The following is a 26,059-nucleotide window of genomic DNA, read 5'->3' on the forward strand; positions in this document are numbered from 1 at the left end:
AGTGTTATTCTTAGACAGTTAACTGTTGTGGCAAAAGCTGCTAGACAATAGAATTGAGGTATGAGCTAAAGGAACATCTATTACTCAGCAAAGATGAACATAGACTCAGCCATAATGTGAACTAACACAGTCACAGATCTGGGTACATTTCAAAGCAATCCCTGCTATCACTGTGCTCTCCATGCAGGAAAAGTGATCACAGGCAATCCTTTTTTAAACAAATGCTATGACTTCCTGTTAAATTCATTAAGATTACAGACAATGAGATGGAGTTAGGTAATGGCATTGATGGTAGAAAAGTTGATGGAACATATAAGCAAAATGTTAAGGTTGAGTGTCAGCTAGTAAGTGGTGTGCAGGTTACAGCAGAGTGAGATTCAAGTGACTAGAAGCAATGCATACACAACAACTATCCCACTCATGGTGTGGCTAAATGTGCTATTTTGTAGCAATTTCTGTGACATTATGAACAATACAAAGAAATATCATTTTTGTGAAAACTAGAGTTTTCTTGCATAGAACTGGACTCTGGGCTACCAAGGAAACTCTGAGAAAAAATATTCTGTCCTTATGCTTTGTTCTTAAAAGGTGCTAGAATAAATGAGTCATTATTCATGTGAATGAGACAACATAGTTTCAAACAGGGCAGACTACGTTAGCCTAATTTTTTTTTCAATCAAGCATCAGAATTAAAGTGACCAGTGATTAATTCAGGGGAAATGTGGACTTTTACTCACTACACCATGAGAAAACATTGTCAAAATGTACACGGTGTATTGACAAAGAAATGTGACAGTCAATGTCCAATTGTTGTGCTGTGTAGGTCAGGGCATTGGCATATAGATGTGCAGTATGTTAGCATTACACCTGAAAGAATACTGTTATGTACATTATTACTACTCCCACTCTCAGTTTCTCTGGTGTAAGCATGGTGCCCTAACACTGGGGCTAAGTCTTCAGTTCACTTTTTGAGCTAATGATCTAATGTAAGGAATATTTTGTGTATTTAAATTATGTGTACATTTAAGTTTTGTGTTCTGTAAACTATGTTTACTTTTGAAAACACCTTACAAAAGGGTAATGGCTACATGGTGCTGGTTAGAGATGGACTCTCTTTCAGTATGACGTAACTATATCTCGAAACACGGTGAACATTATATGACTGACAATAATGAACACCAGTGGTGAAAACATATTTTTATCAAATTTACTTTGTTTGTAATGGATCCCTCTGCTCACTACAATCAGGCTTTCTGAATGTAATAAGAGGAGTGCCTCAGCAATTGGCAGTTGGACCATTTCTTTTCATTGTTTATTTTAATGATCTCTTACATTTCAAAGCAGTAATTTATGCAGATGATACCACATTTTTTGATATCTATAATGATGCAAATCCTATGCAGAAAATGAATGAACTTATGAAGAAGAAGGCATTTACATGCTTTTGGCCAAATGCATTAACATTATAAGCCTTAGCAAAACTGAGGGTATAGTATTCTCCATATTAAATGCAGGTAATGGCTGCCTTGATAAAGATTGTCAAATTACTTGGTATCCACCTCAATACCAAATTGAACTGGAAAACACGCACAGATAATTTATGCAACAAACTATCCCGTGTGTTGTTCCTAATTAGGAAATTAAAAACCTGTGTTAGTGCAAAATAACTACTCCTTGTGTACCAAAAGAGATTTCTGTGGCAGAAAAAAAAGCTATTCAATGCATGTGTGGGCTGAGCACCAATGCTCCTTGCAAAATGAATTTCACTAAAAACAAAGTAATGACTATCCCAAATCTATACATATTTTACACGCTTATGCACATGAAGATAGATTAAGCAGAACATGAAAATAGATCAAATATGCAATATTGTAGAACTGAAAACAGGCACTCTTTGAATATTCCCTGCTCTAGACCAACAAAAATATAAAAACATTTCTGCATGCAAGAAAATCTCTTATTGACAGATTACTAATGGAATGAGGCAGTTAAAAATTAGTAAGTTCAGAAAAGCTGTTGAATACTGGCTGAAAGAAAAAGCTTTCTACACTGTTGATGAATTTTTAAATGGTGATGTAAGTGATATATTATTTTAATTACTAACAAACAGCTTCTGTCCTTATTATTCTTAAGAGTGTGTGTATAACAACTGTGTATAATACAACTAAATTTAGCCTATCTATCCCTTCTCTCACCTCTGGCAATGTTTGTTGGCATGAAAAATATGAGTTGCACTGTGGTTCAGAATCCACATTAAACTGTAGGTCCCCCTATAATTACCCAAGTATGTCAGTTCAAGGGTCGGAGGAAGGCAATGCATACCACATCCATCAGGACCAAGCGTAATAAAACACTGGGATGTCCAAAACAATCTTCAGATTGATGAGTGCTTTACTTTTACTTGTGATATGTTTAACTGAAGTGCTGTGTAAATATATACTTGCATACTGGGCAACACAACCTGTGCTTTAATAAAGATAACACATACATACATAACTGTGGTTGGTGCCTTATAAGCATGAAAGCCGCCTTATGGGCTAATAAATAAATAAATTTAAATAAATAAAATAAAAAAACGTGTATACACTCACACACACAAAATGTTTATCAGCAAGTGCATTGCACTACTGGGTTGTTTACAGCATGAAAATAAACAGTGGATCTGCTCGCTTTATTGTTAAGTATCTGCTTCAATGTGAGACTTGTGATAATTTTAACCAGTATAATTATGCAGCATGCGGACAAGAAATGTAAACAATGTACTGATACTTTCATCATTATTTTGATATGTGATATGACATGTAACTGCGTCATTTAAATGACAGTGGTGCAAAGTGTAAATTAGCAAAAGGATAGTCGCATGCCATGGAGGAGAGACTTATTATAGTAAGTAAAACAAACAGTTACCACAAAGTCAATACATTATCCTATTTTAAGAATACCAAAAACTTGAGGAATGCTTTTTAAAAAAGAAAATATTTTCCAAGTACCCAATATGTTTCACATTCAAAAATCATGAAACTACCATTTTTCTTAAGAGAAACAGAGACCATTTTATTCCAAATAAACGAAATATACAGAAGACACCACGATTTTTAAAAATTAGAAACATGCTGTATTGGTGATAATCTTAAAGGACATTAGGAAGCATTATTTAATGATTTATCGGTATTCAGCACGCATTGTTGTGATGAAATACCCATTGCAGAGGCAGGGACAATTTTGCCTAGCATGCTGTTTTCAAAGTACATATCCATACAGTGGAAAAAAACAAAGTCAGACAACACATCAGACGTGTTAGTGCTGATTTTGTAGTTCTTTGAGCAGCGTATCCTCAGTAATTCCATATATCTATAAACGGATTAGTAATATAAATTTTCTATTTGTTACTATCGATATCTCGTGCAGTAATAACTAATCTCTCGAGTAGTATCTTTGGTTTGATATCGAGTGGTATTTCTTGCGAATGCTCTGAAAACTACAATTTCTTTAATGCTATCTTTGAAAATACGTATGTTCGTAAGCAGACGGTAGTTCAAACATATACATCAAGCGTTGTTGTAGGTTTGTTGTGAACGATGAGCAGGTTAACAGAAGAAATGGTTGTTGCGAGAACAAAAACATCAGATATATCATTAGTGCGCAAACTGAATTGCTGGTAAGCATTTTTTCCTGTAAAAAATATATATATAACAGTTTCTAGTGAGACATGAAGTGTTGTGCTTTATACACATTGATACGCATCAGCAGTTTTGAGCTGAAACTACGTTTATGTTTACAGGGGGAGCAATCTATGTGATGTAAGCCTTCTTAGGCGCATGCCAAATGTTGAACTGCTTTCGTTAAGGTATGTAATATTCTTCTACATTGCTTAAACGTTAAGTATTTGTTTGTGCTTTCGATTTGTTAGTGGCAATATTTTGTTTATGGTATCATTTAATTATTATATCGTAATTAATCAGATAAATATATTTCGTTGAGCAGTGGCACAATAATTTGATGATCGCTTCATTCTTTCGAACAGTTTTAATTCGTCGTTGCTAACGGAACTGTGTATGTTTTTACGTCATGTTTCTGGCGTAATCATAATAATTGTCAGATATAGAAGTGGCATTACGAAGTTGTTAAGTGACTGATATTGTTTGTTTTGATGGGTTCCGCAGTGCAGGTAACAGTGAGCGTCACGCGTATTCGGATACTGGTATATATGTGTGTGTTTCCTCTGACAGCGCTCTTTTCAGGTATCGGGAAGAAGTACAAGCGAAGACGAAAATATCAACATGTTTCGGATTAGTATACATTCAAAATGCACTTCTGAATATGCAAAAGAGACTTTATTTGAATATCAGCAGTGACTGAAAATTATATTATCCGACAATATGTATGAATTTGGACGTAGGTGTTCCTGAACAATATGCCTAATGTATTTTATTACTGACAGCCAACTTAGCTTTCTGTTTACAGAGAAAATTCTTACGAAGACGTTGTCAAAGATAACTGCGTTTCACTGTATTTGCCATTATATCGAAAATATGTAGGTAACTTTTTGAATGTAGTGTACCCCCTTGACTTTAGTAGAAAATTATTTCTGTATTAAATCAGTTTCTACCTCTTACGCGCCCGTATTGTGTAATACCTACCCGGAAGTTATTAATGGTCCAAGTTATGTACTGAATAAGCTTAGTTATTTATGTAGTTCATCGTGATTATACATGTTTTTTAAAGTAAACATTCGTGATTTATGCCTCCGCAATAACCTGTCTGCATTCAACACCAGGCATAAAAACTGAAAGATCTTGGGACCATAGCCGTAAAGCTCTTTTTCTTGTTTGTATTTATTTTTTTTTATTTTTTATTTATTTATTTGTAGGTGCACTTGTGGTTTGAGAAATGTGAAAGTGTGTGTTACTAAGATACGTCAGCATAACAGGGCTCTTTTGAAGATGTTACTTTTTTCTCAAATTGCTGCTAGTTGTATAATATTGTTTTTCTGACTCTAGCTACTGAATATGACATCTTTATTTGGAATGATTTCATCGCAGTTATGGCATTTGTGTTCCAGAACATTGATCATCAGAATCTTTAGCATATTACCATGTTGGCTCAGTTAAGGTGATTAATTCCAGTCAAGCATCGCAATACGGAGGACAATTTGGGAGCCATCGTTGCCAAAGCGTTTTAGAAGTCTCGTTTTCTATCCACGCTGGTCATTCTATCTGCAGCGTATAAAGTTCAGTGTTACGAAACTTCTTGTGAGAACAGAACTGTTTCCCTGGTGCGACTTCAAGCGGGACATTTGCCTTTCATGGGGCTGCTCTTACGAACTAATCTATCTAGTCGCGTCTGCGTAGCTTCACGTTGTCAGATTCTCACAGGTGCAAGGCCAGCAAACTATACTGAAATTCGTTGTTTGGAACATATTTGAGTGGTGTGGCAAAATTACAGCTGTGAAGTCAATTGTTAAGAACACTACTTTCGAAACCCAAGAGTCCGGATGCTGTTTCGTTAAAGTTTTCATCTGTTGGGGAAATCTCGTAAAGCCCTGCACTATATATAAATTAATGCACCGTCCGGATAGAAGACTTCGTCAGCAGTATACGTCGGGGAAGTCTACATTCCTTGAGGCTTGTTTCGTAGGATTGTATTTCTTGAGTTTCATGATTAGTCCCAAATGGGCTTCAGCTGTGAAACGTCTGATTGTATAGAATTTTTAACGGGCAAATTAGTTACTACTCAGGAGATTGTGCCGGTTTTTCTGTTGACATTCTTACCCTCGCCCCTCCCCCCCCCCCCCCCCCCCCCCCCCCCCGCACCGTACCTTCCCGTTCCAAGAAATTGTGAATGACTACTCCCAGCGGGGCTTGAACCCGAAATTTTACTTCTTCACGAGAAGAGCTGTATCAACTCAGGTATCCGAGCGCGTCTTTCGGACCTGGCGCAAGACTTCCCTCCGTCGCTATCTCGTTCTAGCTCTTGTCTTATTAAAGTCGGAAAAAAGTCTGCGAATGTCCGTTTTGTTTTAATATAAGTAAGTGCGGTCATTGTGGAAAAATACTGAACAGAGTTCCATTGTAGTTAAATACTCTATCATAAAAAAAACTTGCATTTTGGAGAACACAGCCCTTAATTACCAGCCGATAAGTTTTCACTTCCCCCTCGTAATACCAGTGATCCGACAAGGAAGGCGGGCGCGTTTAACGTTAAACTCAACTCTGCTACTTCCTTCAACAATGTGCTGGAGTGGACTGTTGGTTCCCAGAATTCGGTGAATAAATAGCTCGTGGCATTTACGATGGTATTTTTATTTTTGTATCGTAGCCCAGCCTGTCATTTGTGACACAGTTTACAACTTCATCGGTAACACTACTCGTATTTTTTTTAAGGAACTGAAAATGTTTGAGTATAGAAACTATAAATTCTTGCCATATTTTTGGATTTCATTTTGTAAACGTGCCAGAGATTCAGAGATGCAGCAACTGAATTTGCGTTCGATAATATTTTTGGAACATTTCAATGCAATAAAAGCATTTGTTGACTCTCAGAATAGGGCTTCACTAAAGGAAGATAGGCCTGTGCTTAATTTTAACGTACCGCCCTCGATGAGGCGATCAGAGACGATGCACTAGCTATCGGATTTGAGAAACATGAAGAAGGAAATCGGCTGTGTACTCTTCAAATCACCCACATTTAAACAATTTGTAGAAACCTACATGTGTGTGGCCTTATATCCATTAGAGTCCCGTTCCACACGAATCAGATTATAGTGACGTTTATCAATTTGAGATACTCGTCTCCAATGCTTCCCGTAATAACACGCCGCATATCTAATTCTGTTCTCCATTCCATTCGCTTGTAAGGCACGAGTTGAACGTCAGTGTTTAGTAGCTGTTCTTTGTTACTTAGTAGTCCACCAGTTTGTATTGTTTATTCGATTAATTTTTCTCTTAGGTGCTGATCTACTGGGTATTGCGTGGGTAAAAACAAGTGATTACGGTACTAGGAATCAAACCTGGTTCCCCCTAACACGAGCCCACGTACTAATACAAAGCAGAAGATGGTTTTCTAGATTCCATATACATGAAATGTGAGACATGAAGAAATGGCCATCAACATATAAACCCATTGCATGTAATGACAGCCAGTGGTTGAATTTGAATACGTAATGTTTTTTTCCGACAGAAGTATTCACTTTTTAGCAGTCAGTATGTATAAAAGTTGAATGAAAGAGATCGGAGTTTACGACCTCTCTTACGTGTTTCACACAGCTGTGAAATCTGAACGTTGGCACATGAAAGAATACGGTACTTTAATCAGGAGTTGCACGAAAGCCAACTTCCATGTGCCGGCAGCGTATCTAAACGTCTAACCGTAGTCAGTGAAGGAATCCACTAATGGCGCTCAAGTCACGCAAGGGCATACTGTTTTACCTTTTTCCTTCAACCATAGTGGAAAAAAAGGGAAAAGCGTGTAATGCTGTTTAATTTCTTGGTTTACTATCTGCTGGTGTGTGTATGATCGACGTGAAGGACGTCCCAAACCTGCAGCCACACATTAAAACACAGAGAAACGCACAATCAGATATTGAACGATCGGCTGTTAGAGGAGTGTTAATTATTGGAGATTGCTAGTGAAAGAATGCGGGTCATTTTACAGGAATGGTTAAGCTTTGTGCAAAATCGGTACCACATATGTTAAATACTGACAAAAAGAATATGAGAGACAGCTTCTCATCAAGATTTGGATCGTTTTAAAATTATCACAAATGATTTATTATGCCGATTTACTAATGTGTTTGAAAAGTGGATGCACAATCTCACAGTGGAAACGAACAGCTGGAGTGCCAGACAGGATGGAGTCATTTTTTATTGGAATGTAAAGGATTTTCTCCGTATTTATTGTCTTACAAAAGATAAAATAGTAACTATCGGAAAGTACACAAGTATTCTGGTCAAACTACTTCACAAAGAACCCATGAATTGGAAAATAATATTTCAACAGGACAATGCACCATCCCACAAAGATGTTTTTTAAGTAAGAAAACTGAGGCTTTTGAAGTTAGAAGGTTTGGAAGATCCTTACTATTCACGTTTTTATGGCCATTGACATCCACATATTCTCAAATCTGAGGATATCTGTTGCTGAAAAACGTTTTGAACACAGTCAAGGTCCTAAGGGAACTGTATAAGGGTATTTTTGTGTCTTCCAGGCATGCAGTTATCGACAGTACTTGCATTGTGGAAAAATACTGAACAAAGTTCCATTGTAGTTAAATACTCTATCATAAAAAAAACTTGCATTTTGGAGAACACAGCCCTTAATTACCAGCCGATAAGTTTTCACTTCCCCCTCGTAATACCAGTGATCCGACAAGGAACGAGTTTTTGTGATCAAAGTAGCGGCTTGATATTAGTTGTAAACTGTTGGGCGGATGAACTTTACGGTCGTTATACAAAACAACTCATCCGACGTCTCGGTCCACTTTTTTGGTCCCTTCAATAAAGCTGCTTGTCTGTGCTTTGTGAATACAAAGTTAATTAACATGACGAAAAGCTATAATAAACTAACTCATTTTTGCAGGCAGGTTAGGACACAATGTCCAGCGTTATTATTTAAGGAGTGCAGAGTTGCTAGCTTGTTTTTCCTTGTCTGCCGACGGGATAGGAAATTGAGAAGGAGCCACAAAATTGTCTAGATACTGAAGTAGTATGTATTTTAGAACAAAACAACACGGATGGGAGAAGACCAGAGCCGGCCAGGGTGGCCGAGCGGTTCTAGGCGCTACAGTCTGGAACCGCGCGAGCGCTACGGTCGCAGGTTCGAATCCTGCCTCGGGCATGGATGTGTGTGATGTCCTTAGGTTAGTTAGGGGACTGATGACCTCAGATGTTAAGTCCCATAGTGCTCAGAGCCATTTGAACTTTTTTGAGAAGACCAGAACCAAACAATTATTTACGTAGAGTAATGAAATTTGGGGAATACATTTGTCTAGGTAACATAGTTAAACGATTTGCACTGCAAGATAACAGGTCAGTGCAAGCGCAAGATAAGCCTTTGCAAATGTGAAATGCTGGTACAAAAAAAGGGTTCAAATGGCTCTGAGCACTATGGGACTTAACTTCTGAGGTCATCAGTCCCCTAGAACTTAGAACTACTTAAACCTAACTAACCTAAGGACATCACACACATCCATACCCGATGCAGGATTCGAACCTGAGACCGTAGGGGTCGCGCGGTTCCAGACTGTAGCGCCTAGAATCGCTTCGCCACCCCGGCCGGCAAATGCTGGTACATTAATAACCGGTGTAGCCGCCAGAATCCTGAGTAGAAGCATTCAATTGTGCATGCATTGTGTTGTACAGGTGCCGGATGTCGTTTTGTGGGATGGAGCTCCATGTCTGTTGTACTTGGAGACGGTGAATGCTGGTTGTGGGTGACGATGGCGTTTTCCTCCGACTATGACTCGTACGTGCTCGATTGAAGACAGATATGATGATCGAGCAGGCCAAGGCAACGTGTCGACATTCTGTAGAACATGAGGGGTTACAATAGCGGTATGTGGGCGAGTTTTATGCTGTTGGAAAACACATCCTGGAATGCTGTTCATAAATGGTAGCACAACATGTGGAATCGCCAGATTGACGCACAACTTTTCAGTCAGGTTGCGTCGGTTGACCACGAGTGTGCTGCTGCTGTTATACGAAATCGCACCCCTTACCATAAATCCAGGTGTAGGTCCAGTGGTCTAGCACGCAGACAGGTTGGTTGTAGGCCCTCGAATGGTCTTCTTGTAACCAACAGACGGCCATCACTGACACCGAGGCGAAAAAAGCTTTCATCAGGAAACACAACAGACTTCCACCCTGCCCTCTCGCTTGACACCACTGAAGTCGCAAGAGGCTGTGGTTTGGGATCAGTGGAACGCACGCTACAGGGCGTCTGGCTCGGAGCTGTCCTTGAAGTAACCGATTTGTAACAGTTTGTGTCACTGCGGTGCCGTCAGCTGCTCAGATTGCTGCTTCAGATGCAGTACTATGCGCCAAAGCCATACTCCGAACACGATTGTCTTCCCTCTCGGTAGTGCCACGTGGCCCTCCGGAGTCCGGTCTTCTTGCGACCGTATATTCCCGTGACCATCACTGCTAGTAATCATGTATAGTGACTACATTCCTGCCGAGTCTTTCTGCAGTATCGCAGAAGGAACATCCAGCTCTCGTAGAGTCATTACACTACCTCATTCAAACTCAGTGAGGTGTTGCTAATGGTGTCTTTGTTGGCTCAAAGGCATTCTTACTACCATCAACACACTAAGTCATATCTCAAATGCAACTAACGCTAACGACCGTTACAGCGTGTATTTAAAGCAAACCTGATTTGCATCCACATAGTGGCGTCACTGGCCCGAAATGTGAGTAGACCTCATCTGTCCGATGTAGAAACACGCCTACTAACTTTCGTTTATGTCGCTCAAATCCTTCTTGGTTGAGCTTTTCTCGTCACTGTATATGCATATACCTGTAAATCCGTAATGATACCACATCGGCATATCTGGTCCACTACAATACATATTTGGCCATTTTGCGTTGCGCTTTCCAAAATTCTAATCTTGGTGGATTGTACTCAGGTGTTTCCGATCTCCAATAATCTTCCGTATGTGTGCGCTTACCTGCCACAGCGCGTCAATCGTCACCACTAGTAATTTTAATAATTTTCATTCCTGTGAAGATCTGCACAATCTGAAGAAGAAGAAGAAGAAGGAGAGGGGGGGGGGGGATAGGATAAAAACATTACAATAGTCACCGCCCTCTTTAGCTGGGATATCGGTTTAAAACTATGTAAAAGGAAGACTGGCATACCACTGAAATTTTCTGTTTTTCGCGTGAGTGTAAATTCTACAATGGCATTATAATTTTTCGATGAAATCGCTTATATAGCTAGTGATTAGCATAGAAAAGTTACGTGTCTGTGCTATTGCCTTCGGGATAATTTGTAGGCCAGATTGTATACTTCTGGAACTCAAATTTCTTGAAGCCACGGCCGATTCCGCCCACTTGGGCGAGTAAGCTAATGATTTTAGTCTCGGCGGGCCGTTAGACTGTTACACTATATGTTTTAATACTCGAAAAAGAGTAAGACGACAAACTTCGCGTCTGAGAGGAGCCAAATTAGTGGTCTGCAACAGAATGGAAAAACGTCAAAATGTCCATCTTTAGTTCGAGCTTCTGCAGTGAAATTTTAAGGATCTATAAGCCTGTGAAGTTGATTACCGGTTCGACCACTTTAAGTAAATAAATATGCGCGTTCTTTTTGCAGTGAGATAATTAGAGCTGCATCGAAGAAGGAATTGGCCATGATATTGTTGCGAGAACCATCCACATATTTTCCTGGCACGGTGTTTGGAGACCACGGAAAATATCAATCAAGATGGTTAGGCTAGGTTGCTCCCTGAAAAGGTCACTGAATGTTTGGACGAACGCGGTGGTCAATCCAAAATATATTATCTAATTGTGGTTGATGAGTGTGTCTCTTATTCATTTCGTAACCTGCGATGGGTGTGAAGACTGTCAATAGACGAAAAAGTGACGCATTCGTAACTTACCACTTGTATAGACGCTGGATGACTGTAGCTAGTAAGACTGTGCACCAGACTAAAACAAAAAAAAATAGACTAAAACGTGCTTTACCTACAGTGAGCAGTGCTTTTCTGGACAAGGAAATGCGCTAGAAACAGTGACTGGGAAGAAGAAAAGTTGTGATATCAAGATCATGTTGTGTACGAGTCTAAAGATGTCATTGCAGAAGTCACATAAATCTTTGACAGTGACATCTTGGCCTAAAAAATAGACTGTATTGACGTCGGTAGGGTAAAGCGCAGAATTCTACGGTCCCTTCATCAATTATCCTTTTATCTTGATAAGAGCGGTAAGTTTTATCAATTTTGTTTCCAGGTTGATGCGGTGCGCTTATATTCTTCATGATTATTCTCGTCATACTCAACGCTTCTTAATTCTTTTATAAATTCTCGTGGCATGAAATAATGTGCCCTATGACGTTGACATCTGCAACTGTATTATCTGATAGACTTCCCTTGCTAGAAAGCGGCAGGTTCCTCGAAAGTTGCCCTAGCAAGTAGCTCTTTACAGCGAGCCCGCACAGAATGTGACAAAATATTTCTACTGGTCGATAAAGCCGTCTGCGCTGTCGGGTTCTATCTTTCTACTGGCACGGCAGCCTTGATGTGAAATATTGGCGACAAGTCGGGTGTAATTCTTGAGTCACCTGACAGACATGTTGTAAAAAATTGTTGCGGGCACTTTGAGCCCATAATTTGTACTACACGATATGTTGTGGAGGAAATAAAATTTGTTTGATGACTAATTTATGTCGTGATATCAATTTTTCAGACTTAAAGTCGTAATTGTTTCCGGAAACAAACAAGTTTTTAGGCACGAAGTCTTTATGGTAATGTAATAAAAATGTGATTTATGTGGTCTGTGCAGAGCCAAACATTTTCGGTTTTCAAGGTTAAAAGTAAGTGAAAGTTTTTTTCGACAGCCTCGCACTAGCAGCAGTGTTGGGATTGCATCAGCAAGTTAAATGTTTAGGAAATTGATGTACAAAAATTTATTTTTGATGAAAGTCATTTTCTGGTCGAACTTCAGAAACGTTAAGACACACATTTACATAAAACCCGATCCATTAGAGCAAAATGTAATGTCAGTTATAACAACTGTATAGGTTACTGTTAAACAGTTAAGATCTCCAACTGAGATCGACTCACAAATGTTAATGTGGATTAAGATTCGGGAAAGGCGTTGAAATGTGATGGACAAGTGTGCTGGTATGACACTAATCCTGGGAATGAGGACGACTTCCCCTCTAGCACACCCAATTCAAATGGCGGCTTGAATTACTTTCCGCTTTAATGAAAGCCGCTTATTAATGGCCGTTTTCAAACAAAAAACCGGGCGATTTTCTTCGTGAAGCAACCGCTGCAACCCATCAGTTGTGCTACTGGAAACATTGGTAATGTTATGACAACGGGTGTTAGTTTGAAGTTCATAAATATATATTTTTTTTAATTGCAGAATATTTGATTCTCATCAGTAGGGGGCAGAAGCTAATGCGATGGTTAGTTTATTCGTGATTGGTAAGGCGATGTGGAAACAGAGAGACGACTTGAGGAGATGTACAGAAAAATGTCGTTTGGAAGCACATGTCTTATTTGCGAACATATTAAGAAAATCTTTTGATGGTATCGTTTTCCCCAAATACAGTGCACAACACAGATCAACAGTTTCAACCTTCTTCCAAACTACTTTACATAACCTAAAACACACTGTCAGAAAAATATCAGTACACCCTTTTAGAGGTTTCCAGTCCGCTCAAGATTTATTGTTGCAACTGTGAATATGGAATACACAAAAGACTACATTTACAGATCAATAGCACAAGCAGTTCTGAGGTACAAGGTGGGGGGGGGGGGGGGGAGGTGCAACATTGACGTGACTGCTACGGTCACAGGTTCGAATCCTGCCTCGGGCATGGATGTGTGTGATGTCCTTAGGTTAGTTAGGTTTAATTAGTTCTAAGTCCTAGGGGACTGATGACCTCAGATGTTGAGTCCCATAGTGCTCAGAGCCATTTACAACATTGATACACGCGTGAATAAAATGCCAGATGGTCCCTTTATGATTCCCAAGCTCAAAAACATCGTCGGTGTCGCCCACACATCTATACTGAGCTCTTTAAAAATGTGCCAGTGCAGAGAGAACCTGTGTCAGAGTCCTAGATATCTGCAGGCAGGCAATGATCACTCCACATCAGGGCACGAAACAGGAGGCCTGAAAAATCATAAACAAAATCACGTTCAAATTTCGTTGAATGGTTTTGAATGGTCCGTTAGTGGTTCCACCGTGTACGCCAGAGCAAAAGTCGCGATCGCACTCCACTACAGAGGGATGCGATCACATTTAGTGGAGTTGCTGATCCATTATGTCCTTAGAGAAGAGTGGAATCATCCAGGATAGGGGTGTCAGCATTGTCAAAAAATTGTCAAGAACGTCGTGCTGTTGCTCATCACATTGCATCCTGTCGTTTTCGACCGCGGAATGTGCGCGAATCAAAGTCCAAAGGAGAGGGATGGTTTCATTGACGCTCTGAATGCCATCCCCTGAGGCTTTTTCGTATCGATTCTTAGCGGTGATGTCTGGAAAGTTTTCCTCGGCCACCCATAAGAAAACTGCGTGATTTGAACGCTTGGCGTCGCGGTTCTGGCCTCCATCGCAGAGGCGTCAAAAGAAGGCTCAAATATATGTAAGGTGGTGTGTGACGACACTCCCATTGCGTGACACGTCAACGGTGGTAATGAGCAGAATTGTGGTGAAATTTGGTGCCAATGTGACTCATTTGGCCACCTCACACTGCACACGAGCTTCTGAGCTGTGGCCTTCTTTTCGCACGTGTTGAAGCTGTCTACGTCTACATCTACATTTATACTCCGCAGGGCACCCAACGGTGTGTGGCGGAGGGCACTTTACGTGCTACTGTCATTACCTTCCTTTCCTCTTCCAGTCGCGTATGGTTCGCGGGAAGAACGACTGCTGGAAAGCGTCCGTGCGCGCTCGAATATCTCTAATTTTACATTCGTGATCTCTTCGGGAGGTATAAGTTGGGGGAAGCAATATATTCGATACCTCATCCAGAAACGCACCCTCTCCAAACCTGGACAGCAAGCTACACCGCGATGCAGAGCGCCTCTCTTGCAGAGCCTGCCACTTGAGTTTGCTAAACATTTCCGTAACCCAATCACGCTTACCAAATAACCCTGTGACGAAACGAGCCGCTCTTCTTTGGATCTTCTCTATCTCCTGCGTCAACCCGACCTGGTACGGATCCCACACTGATGAACAATACTCAAGTATAGGTCGAACGAGTGTTTTGTAAGCCACCTCCTTTGTTGATGGACTACATTTTCTAGGGACTCTCCCAATAAATCTCAACCTGGCACCCGCCTTACCAACAATTAATTTTATATGATCATTCCACTTTGCTGTTTGAAGCGTTGCCGAGCCCGAGGGTGTCGTCACAGGCCGCCACACATTTGCATCAGTACAGAGGAACGTTGTAGGTACCTTTAAGCCAAATGTCAAACTTCTACGTCGCAATGCGAGACATTTATGGGGTTTCGAAAAAGTGACCCATTAATTGTGTTGTGCAGTGTAGAATCTGGCTGCCGATTGTACAAATAAATAAATAAATATAATGTGCGTGAAGATATGAAACTGCCGAATATTGTGTGATTAATTGGTGGATGGCAAGTCACTGGACTCTGTCACAACCTTCAAGTATCTAAGAGTATCAGTCTGGGCAATATAGGGTGAACGACCTAGCTGTGGGGAAGGCATGTACCTGATATTTATCAGAAGAATCGTAAGGAAGTGTAATTCACCCACGGAAACAGTTCTCTTACAAATCCCAGCGAAGTGCGTTGGCCTTACCCTTAACAAGATGGAATAACGTAAGAGACGAGAGAAAATTCGGAGAAGAGGTGCACGCTTCGTCACAGGGTAACTGCAGCTGCTGCGAAAGCGTCAAAGAAGTGCTCAACAAACCCCGTGAGAGACTAGAAGAAAGTTTTGCATCCTTCGGAGCCTTACTCTCTAAAGTACGACAGCCTATATGCCTTTGTGAGTCAAGAACATATTTCTTCCTGTAACTTACTCTTGAGTAGGGATCGCTAGGGTGAAAAGAGAGATTCGGACAGACACAGAAGAGTACGGGCAATCTTTTCTTCCGCACACTGTCTGCGCTTGGAACAGAAAGAGAAGAAAAATTACTTTCATATACCGTCCGGGGTACAAGTGTAGATGAGGTGATCTACTTGCCTCTTGTCCTGTAGATAAATGCAGGATGTCTTAGTAGTTGCATTGGTAACGCCGGTTCCATCTGATCACCGACCTCAAGCTGTCGTGGGTGGCTAGCACTAGGAATGGTGACCGTTCGCGTCTGCGGAGCGCTGTTGGCCAGCGGGCTGCAGTCAGCCCTTGTGAGGTCAATTGAGGAGCGACTTCAATAAGTAGCGGCGCCGGTCACGAAAGCTGAAAACAGCCGGGAGAGCGGTGTGCTGACCACATACCCCTCCATATCTGCACCCAGTGACGCCTCGTGGTGAGGCTGACACGGCGGTCGGTCGTCACCCTTGGGCCTTTCTAGGCATAATCGGACGGAGTTTAGTTTCATTAAGTACTTGACAAATTAAAAGTATGTAGAAAGAGAATGAAAGCAAAGCAGGTATGAAACACTTATTTCTCTATAATGTGACCATTGTTCATAGACATCTCACCTGTTCCCGTACCTACACATTAGGAGCCTCTTGTGAATTATGGGTAGACACACTATTAAGTAGATGGTAACGGTGGAAGGAACGCCATATGTAATGAAATCAGGAAATAAAAATTTTGGGATGGACAAACCTGAAAAATGAAGCGAAAATACTGTGCTCGACATTGCGTACCCAATGAGATGGGAATCAGTTACCAAGGAAATCCAATATATCTAAGTGAAAAGAAATTTTTTTGATCTGACCAGGTTTAATACTATTCGTTGTTTTATGCAACAAACTTGATGGGACGTACACATGAAAATTTATCTAGATGTAAAGACTCACATACATTTGTACTGTCACGAAGTTGCTCTTGGATGCACATAGATTTTCTCCAAACAAGATTCTGCCTTCCTAAGGATACCGTTGTCCAACAGCCTAACGTTGCCTCCTAGGAAGTGCAACTTTTACAGATACCTACGAACTAGCAATTTTGTCATATCGGCGATTCTATCTTTTCGTTGATTTTGTAGGTTTGTTATGAAACCTCTGTGGCATTAACCACTTCGTATAACACAATGATTTTTTGTTTGTTTTATGCAGTGGGAAAACAATCGGTACCATTAAAACAATAGTTCCAAGAGCAGCTGTTAATTAATTCGCATTATTTGCCGGCCGGTGTGGCCGAGCGGTTCTAGGCGCTACAGTCTGGAACCGCGCGACCACTACGGTCGCTGGTTCGAATCCTGCCTCGGGCACGGATGTGTGTGACGTCCTTAGGTTAGTTAGGTTTAAGTAGTTGTAAGTTCTAGGGAACTGATGACCTCAGATGTTAAGTCCCATAGTGCTCAGAGCCATTTGAACCATTTTTTTTCGCTTTATTTGATTAGATTAATACACTTTTAATTTTATCGACGTATCGTAAAACAAACATTATTGCAACAGAAACCTACCCTACTGGAAGCAAAGACAACAATTAGCAATAAAGACGATGAGATGAAAGACATCACCGAGATTTTCGAGTTTTAAAGTATCGATCGACTGTTGGCAACCGACATCGACTTACTCAACAGATGGAGACAGAAAGACATGGAGTGGAAGGTTAGTTCATTTTCAGAAAAATGAGGCACATAAAACTACCTCAATTAACATGTGATCTCTTCACAATGTGACACTACATGGTCAGCAGCTTCCAGACACTTCATATAACGCGCATAAAGAGTATAGTTAGAATCTGTCAGCTCGGAGAAGTGCGATCGAACAGAGCGTGGCTGTAAAGCCAAAAATTTCGTCATTCACAGGAGTTAGATGTGCTCATGCCCATAATTAGCAATGTTGTTTAGTGAATGCGTGAATGAAGGAGTAAACCCAGTGATAGCTGTGATATGCCTAAGAAATTGATAAGCCATGAACTCAAAATTGCCCACCTCGTACCATTCTTTAGATATCCTTGTCAAAAACTGCAGAGGATTTTCGTTGCAGCTCAGATACGGAAGTCATTGGCAGAACATTTCATCGTTCTGCCTCCCGGAAGCAACTATCCACAAGAACAAAGCTGCACCGTCGATCATCTTAATTCGTCTGTGGAGGAACTGAACGTTTTACAAGGTCGCGATCCACGGTACGCGATCTAGCCTCAGATGGGCGTCTAATGAACTTAGCAAATACCAGGCCAGAGTGTGTTAAGATGATTTCGAAATTCTGTGGAGGTGCCTTGATTGTCTAGAGCCGTTACTGTGGGGTAGGTTTCGGAATATTTGTTTCGCTCGCTGTAAAAATGAATGCAAATGTATTTTAAAAAAGTTTTAGGTAAGAGTGTGGCTTTCATAGTAAGGCATCAATTTAGAATCGTAATTTTTTTTATCGGTATGGCGATGTTCATGCCTAAAAAGCACGTACCACTACGTCGTGATTCGAAGAAAATCAGAGGAATATGGTTAACTGCTCTGCTCCAATCACCGATCTAACTGCCATCGGACTTTTTGGGATACACTGCTGCTACGACTGCAGTTCATCTCAATTCGCCCAAAACCCTGGCTACATCTGTTGGCTGTGCGTAAGGAAGAATGTGTAAAGAAATCCCGCCTTGAGTTAGTACAAGGTTTTCCACAAAGATGAGGCGCTGTAATAATGGCTAAAAGTGGCATCAAACACAGTCATATGTCCGTCGTCTTTAGAACGGTCAGGAATTGGCGATTTGCGACTTTTTGCCGCATAAGGTATGGCTGATTTCTCTTCAGCATTCCTTACATATGTCCAGCTCCTCAAGCTGAGAAGATCTTTGGTGGCTTTAAACCTCACAGAGCAGATAAACACTCAGGGTCAAACTTTTGAAAAGAGGTTTGATCGCGATGTAGAAACGTACAATGTCTTACTTGATTTGGAGGAGGCGTATGAGATAATCTTCCATCATAAAATGTGGAGCATTTATGAGTCTTTTGCGATATCAAGGAAACTGATCAGGATGAAAAATGTGCTTTCGTGGGCATGACCAGTAGACTTAAACTGGGAACCAGTTAAACGAGAGTCTTAGCGTAATATTGTACAGTAACTGTGTCGTGGTAAATTAACTTCTTGACCAAGAGTTTTAGACGATAAGCCTGAAGATCAGCAGCGATAAAAACAAGCACCTCATTTTGTGGAGATAAAAATACGGAGTGGACAACATATATAAAAGGTAGAATAACTGATATAATAATGACATTGTGTAAACTCTGCCCGTTTTCAGAAACATGACGTCAAAATTATGGTCTAGACCGCCGGGCTTGCATGTTTCCGTCTTCTCTTATTCTTCGCATTTAAAGTTGTGTCGATGGGGGTGGGGGTTGCAGATGAGATTGTACCAGACCTTCGTAGCTCTGAACATTCTGTACGACAGCGGGACCTGTTACGTGAAAAAAGTTGACTTAATGATCTTCATAAAACTGCTTCCTCCCCAAAGCTGGGTCAAATCTTTATCTGCAGAAGGTTGAAGCAACTCACCAATACAGATAGCCGCGTGGGATTAGCTGAGGGGTCTAAGGCGCTGCAGTCATGGACTGTGCGGCCGGCCCCGGCGGAGGTTCGAGTCCTCCCTCGGGCATGTGTGTGTGTGTGTGTGTGTGTGTGTGTGTGTGTGTGTGTGTTTGTCCTTAGGATAATTTAGGTTAAGTAGTGTGTAAGCTTAGGGACTGATGACCTTAGCAGTTAAGTCCCATAAGACTTCACACACATTTGAACATTTGAACCAATACAGATATTTCGAGGACGTAAAAAAAGTGTCAGGTGTACTACAGGGCATACGTATAAAACACATACGATAGGTAGCTTACGATATGTGAATGAGGCACTATATCGTACGAAGAACTTCTGACAGTGGAAACAATACAGCCTTTTCAATGCCAGATAATGTAAAGACCTGAGTCTATTGGTTGTACCAGAGACTAACAGTACCTGACACAGGACAGAAAATGAAGGAAATATTTCGTGTGGACGACCGGAATCCTACTAAACTCACGTGAGCAGCAGTAAGAGGAGACAACGACGGCACAATGAGCTGTCTTGGGATAGACTTCGAAGTCAGAAGTATTCAAGTATCAGTACCATTTTTACGACGACTTTTAAGTGTTCAGATAGCTGTTTCTCTCCTTTATGTTGTTTCATGTTCATTCTGATATTAGTCTCCCTCGGTGTCGATAGTTTACTTATAATAATTTGTGCGGGTAAATTGTGTGTTTCATTCAATGCACCAGTCACCTAAAGCTGCGAGACACTGCATGAATTTTGATCCCGGAAGTGTTAACTCTTACTGGACGTAGATTATTCCGTATTTGGTGGATAAGAGTGGCGTCTGTTCTGTCGGACATTGTATGGACGCGACATCTGTTTGATAAAAACGTTTCAGCGTGGATGCGCAACCAACGTACGAACTTCTACGGGGATCAAAATTCTGCGAGTACGGGGATGGCGCGCGGGGGTTCTTGCGGTGCGGCGTGGGGGAAACTGGGAATTTGGGTCTGACGAAAAGCGTGTCTGGATGGCCGAGGCGGTTACGCAACTGTTCTAGAGAAGCGGAGCATCCGAGTTAAGAGTCCCGGTGCGCCACGAATTTTGAACTCTCGCCGTTGCATTGCCTCAGTGCCCTGTGCGGCTGGAAGTCATTATTTCCTTCCTATCTCTTTCCCACCCCGTTTCCTTTCCATTCCCTTCAACCATGTATGCGGTATCTGTCATTAGATATGACTTGAGCTTACAGAACACTGGGCCATAAAGCTATCCATGGTGGCGTACCTTAGTGTTTTAATTCGCTTTGACCTTAGCGGGACTTCTTAGATTTTCTTCTAAGAATGTTCAGTTGAACGAAAAGTAAGATAAAGGTGCTCGGACAGTCTTTTTCATGCAACAGGTTGCCAAAAAGCGTGACTGTCGGTAACTACATCTGTGACATAGTTTTCCTTTCCGGAGTTTGCTGGCTGTAGTTCGTCGATCGCCACATTCTAGTTTCGTTTTCCCTTTCTGATACCGTATAGGGAAACTGTCGCGCCAACTAGTTCTGTGCAATCCTGAAGTTAGCTGCTAAACGTACTTTTATTTTCGTCATTGCCCTGTGCACGGAATACGATCCATGTGATTGATTTCAAGTCTTCCAGCTTTTGCTCTCCTCATTATCAGGACTCGGGGTTTATTCAGAACTCATCGTATTTCCATTCTGAATATATCAGATAGTACTCTGATAAAAACAATCTGATCTTCAACTTTATCACGATCTGGCACTACGTCTGCAGGTGCAAATAAAGTTATCTGAACCAATTACCGCCCTTTTTTCTGTATAGTATCGTAACCACAAATTACGTATGGTTGACAGAACCTCTCTTCTTAACCCCGATACCAGCTTTCCACTCCACAATTGCTAACGTTTATACCTTCGTCGCCGCAAATATCAGATTTTGACAGGTAAACTAGACGTGTGAATTGCAGTAGAAGTTCTTGAACATCGTTGTGAAGACCATAAATATTTTTCTTCAGTGAATCTTCTCTTTCACACTGTAGATATCGCTAAGGTGCCCACTTTGAAGGTAAGTTTGTTGCGTAGACTTTGTGTTGGATAGATGTGTCTTTGAATTTTATTACCTTTCTTGGTTACGCAACAAATATTGATTAGTTAAGTCCAGTTTCTTTATGATGCTTAAGAAAATTCCCACCGTTGGGATTATACACGGGTTGTACAAGAATATGGAAACACCGCGAGAAATGTATGCTTGATCACAAATGCAGAGTGAGCCAACCTACAGGTTGCTCTGTTGTATTTGACCACAAAAGGCACCTGTGCAGTGTCCTGCAATACGTTGCGAATGTCATTCGTGGTGAGAACAGTATTCTGTGTAGTTGTGAGTCAATCATGTCGAAGCTAAGTGAATTCGAACGTGGGCAACTTGTGCTGCTCTTATTGTGGGTGCTTGCATAAACAAAGTAGCCGACGTTTTTGGTTTTACAGGAGTCGTACAGGGAAAGCATCTTCCGGTAAATAACAACGCGGACGAAAATGTGCTCTGACTGATAGTGACGGACGCTCATTGAAGAGGATTACGACGAAAAATAAGAGGACGAAAGCTGTAAAAGTCACTGCAGAACTGAGTATCACACTTGCGAGCACTGTCAGCACCAAAATACCACAAAGGGAGGTCCAGAAGCGGGGGATTGCAAGGAGAGTTGGAATTCCAACATCATAAAAATGCCCGTAACAGGAAAACATGGTGCCGAAGCCATCAAACCAGGACTATGAAGCAATGGGAGAATAATGTTACTTGGTCGTATAAGTCTTGTTTTTCACTGTTTCCAACTTCTGCACGAGTTTACGCCCCAAGAGCAGATCATGGCGATGTTCGGTGATGATTTTGGCAGACATATCGTGGTATTCCATGCGCTCCATGGTTATTCATTGTCAGAGGTTATGGGACCAGTTTGGCTGATCAGATCTGTCCCATGTTACATTGTTGGTTCCTGTGTGGCGATACTGTGTTCCAGGACGACAGTGCCGCTGCTCGCAAAGCTCCCATCGTCCATGAATAGTTTTGTGAGCAGGAGGATGAACTGTCGCATCTACCCTGGCCGCCATAATCACCAGATCCCAATGTTACTGAGTTTTTGTGGTCTACTTTGGAGAGAAGGGCGTGTGATCACTATCCACCTACATTATCGTTACCTGAACTTACCGCTATTTTGCAGGAAGAATAGTATTATGTATTTATCCATCACGAGGCGACTGGAAGCTGTTTTGAAAGCCAATCGGGCCTCCTACATGGTATTAGACATGGTAATGTGCTGTGTTTTTTGTTCAACCTCTCTATGTGACACATTAGCTCAGACTGATTTTCTTGTAATCGAAACTAAAACTGAAAACATGTCAATTCGAGAAACTGGTTCTGACTAGTTATTTATTCATAGGATCCATAACTTAGTCGCTGTAGTAGTCAGTTAGATAGCCGCTCAAGACTTGGTTCTCGCCAAAAGCTCCTTGGACCACTTCTGTATGGAATGCACATATCGGGAGTCATATGTTGTTTCTGATTTTTCGCCGCTGGAATGTAACAGATGTCCAGATATTAATTGAAGTTGTCGGTGTTTTCTGGCTGCTGCGAGGGCGAGGTTGCTCCGGAAGTGAAAGACGGTGCTTTTTATGCTGTAAATGCTCTCATTTTTTGACATAGTTTTCCAGTGATCGGATTCCATCCGTGAAGCGTTATCATTTAGTGACTTCGAAATACTCATCTACCGCTCCCACGAACTCTTTGTTCGGTTCAAAACATTTAGTAGTCACTTTTTTTATGTGGGAATGCGTGAAAGTTACGGAAGTTAAGTGTCAAATCTGATAAAGTCAGGTGAGAGTTCAAAATATTACTCTTTAAAATTCCTCCGTTTTCACCATTGGATAAGCACCGTGGACGGTAGGTAGATAAGTGCAATGTTACTACGAGAGGTTTTTTTCAGTCCAGGGATCTTCTCACGTGTTTTTCATCCAGCTGACCCAGAAAACGTTAGTAACATTTTCCAATTATTGTATTATCCTTTGCAAAGCTACCAGCAAACAGAAGCTCTCTTTGCATCTTTCCAGCCTTCTAGGGTGCAGGTCCACAGCCGCTCTTCTTTCATGGTTTTGATTTGTTGTGTGATTTCTGATATGATGTGGTGGAACCGTCTCATCCGTGGTAACCTCAAATCACTTGCTTTATTTTCAACCAGTCCGAAAGTTACAGAGAAATTCGATTTCTCAATGCATTTGGGTAATATTTGTTTGCACAAAGTTATCCGCAATTAATTCTTCAGATAAAATGTACATTAATGTTGTTTTTCATACGGCCATGGCGCAAGATATTTAACACACCTGTAATCACGAATCGTTCAAAACTAAAATGTGCATTTTCTTGACGTTTTCGCATGTGATTTTGGGACGTCCTTTACGTGGATTATCATAAGGAGAAGGAGCAGACGCATCATAATTTTTTAACTCCATGATATTTCTGTTAACCATTTGAACGAAACATACGCATCAATAATTCTGGAAACAAATCTTGTATATAAATACTGTTCCTTAGATGAAATACTTAAATTGAGCCGCAACATACGTCAACATAAGAAAAATTTCATTGATGTCGACATGATGCCAGGCTTAGGAAATAAGTGCGTCCTTGCCTCCGCCTCCTCCGTTAAATCGAATGTAAATACTTATATCGTGTTTCGTAAACATTTGTTGTATTACGTAAAAGGAAATTTTGCAAGCACTTTGCCTCCTAAAGAAAATGAAAATATCCCGAGACTGAAAACAGCGTTTGTAAATTTAAATTGTTGATGGTTTGTTTAGGTTTGATAGGAAGAAGGGTAGTCATCATCAAATTTGATAGTTCTAATGTCATCTTCCGCATATGAAGACTGAAGTTTGCCGGGGTTTTAACTTTCAGAGCGATGTGAAGTAATAGAAGAGGTTGTAGCGAAACATTGTGAGAACTCTAATGTAAGCAGAGGAGTCAGAGATAGATTTCACTCTCCTGTCCCACGAACAATTCTTGCTGCAAATTGGCTACTTTTATTTTGTTAAGTAACCTTCAATTTTTTTCTTTTTACTGAAACGAAGAAAAGCGGTAACCTCCGGCATCTTCACCTTGGATTGTACTGCAGTGGGTTGGGGACGCTTCGCCGCGTTATATCCTCCAGGTTGCTGTTTGTTTATTTCCTTTGCTGTGAGGTGCGCCAGACTATTTACGTCTTAACTAAAAGAAGCGCCAGCTTCCCTGTAGCAACCGCATTACATTCCCAATGTTGCTGGAAGTTAGTGGTGTGGTTAGTGGACCGTGGATTGGATGATAAGGAGAGGAGTGGTGGATGTGGGGGGGGGGGGGGGGGGGGGGGACGGCTGTGTACTGCAGAATGATTGACAAATACCGTGTACGGCCCCAAGTTACAGCACGGCCAAGGAAAGTCGTTATTGGTAATAAGGCGGCACTGCGTCATATTGTGTATTGAAGGGATATACAGGGCAAAATATAAGTTAATTTGTGAAAACTAATTATCGTCTTTATTGCTCTCGTAACTGGAGAAATTTTAAAAAGCACCGCTGTCCTTGCAGATACACACTTCGCTTGGACAGCCTGTGTATAAAGTTGTGATAAGTTACACAGTCAGCAGTTTTAATTTCGTCTGGAAAATTATAACAGATATTCCATCAGTTTTTGAAGTTTATCTCTTCAGTGATAAGTAGTATTCTAAAAATTAGGCAATCACAACCATGGCTGGTGTATTGCAATATCTGTTTTTGAAACGTACAACTGCGACAATGTCTTCCCAACGTACGTGGTTTATCGGATGGGAAATTGAGAACAGTTTTGTAAAACATGTAGCGAAGATTATTTAAATATTTGTGATGATCGTAGATAAAGCGCAGTGTTTATTTCACAGTATTTCTGAAGTTTGTACCCGAACTTAGTACATACTTTTTGCCTCTTTAATACTGATTTTGTGTGCTTCATCTGTGAACAAGCAGCAGCATAAGAGTCGATCCTACTTAAAACAGTAAATCCTCGTTTTCGGAAAGAGCCTAAACTATGATGCTGTGACACCAAATCCGGATAATGGATTGCGGGATAATACACACCTCCACCACAGCATCGCTTGACAAAAATGCGTAGCAGCATTTTTGTACAGAGACGAAGTGGTAGACACTAAATCTCCCTGCTCCATTGATGTACCGGAACATATTTATTACTTACGATGGTTACGAATCTAATTAACTTTGTGTTCTTAGGATGCACCCGAATGTTCAATCTTATACCCTTATTTATTGTATTGTAGAGCAGCTGATGGAGCTGCATGCACCTGGGCAGTCTCAAGTGACAGGTATTCGTTTTCCGTTAGGTTGTACGTCACTAGGCGCCTAGTAAAAGGAGACAATTTCCTGAGATTTGTTGGTTACAGTGTAGGATATATATATTGCTGTGATGTTGAATGCACTGCACGGAACAGTCGGAGAAGAGCGAAACTAGGTAACGCGTCGCAGCTGTGGGGAATTATCGTTTCTATGCAACACACGCGTCACGCCTGGAACGTTGTCAGGCAGGCAGCGTGCGTGCTGAGCAAAACACTCGATAGCCTGCCTTTCCTTGTCGAGGCGTGTCACGTCCGCTTAAGGGTGCTTACATATCATTTATATGTGCGTGCTTTCGGGAGATTCTCTCGGCCACTGCCACTAAGGAAGCCTTTTGGGATTCG

The 26,059-nt window shown here is 41.1% G+C and overlaps 1 protein-coding gene across 1 annotated transcript in view; it reads left to right on the top strand.

The window, feature by feature from the left end:
- The first annotated feature begins 3,522 nt into the window (after nt 1-3,522).
- LOC124555650 overlaps nt 3,523-26,059 on the top strand; it is a 302,716-nt gene continuing 280,179 nt past the window's right edge. The window contains exons 1-2 of the mRNA XM_047129634.1: nt 3,523-3,658; nt 3,782-3,847. Of these exons, the coding sequence (XP_046985590.1) occupies nt 3,579-3,658; nt 3,782-3,847 (146 nt within the window). The 5' untranslated portion in view covers nt 3,523-3,578. The remainder of the gene's footprint in view (nt 3,659-3,781; nt 3,848-26,059) is intronic.

The sequence above is a fragment of the Schistocerca americana genome, chromosome X (genome assembly GCF_021461395.2).
Source record: "Schistocerca americana isolate TAMUIC-IGC-003095 chromosome X, iqSchAmer2.1, whole genome shotgun sequence".
In the NCBI taxonomy this organism is placed as follows: domain Eukaryota; kingdom Metazoa; phylum Arthropoda; class Insecta; order Orthoptera; family Acrididae; genus Schistocerca; species Schistocerca americana.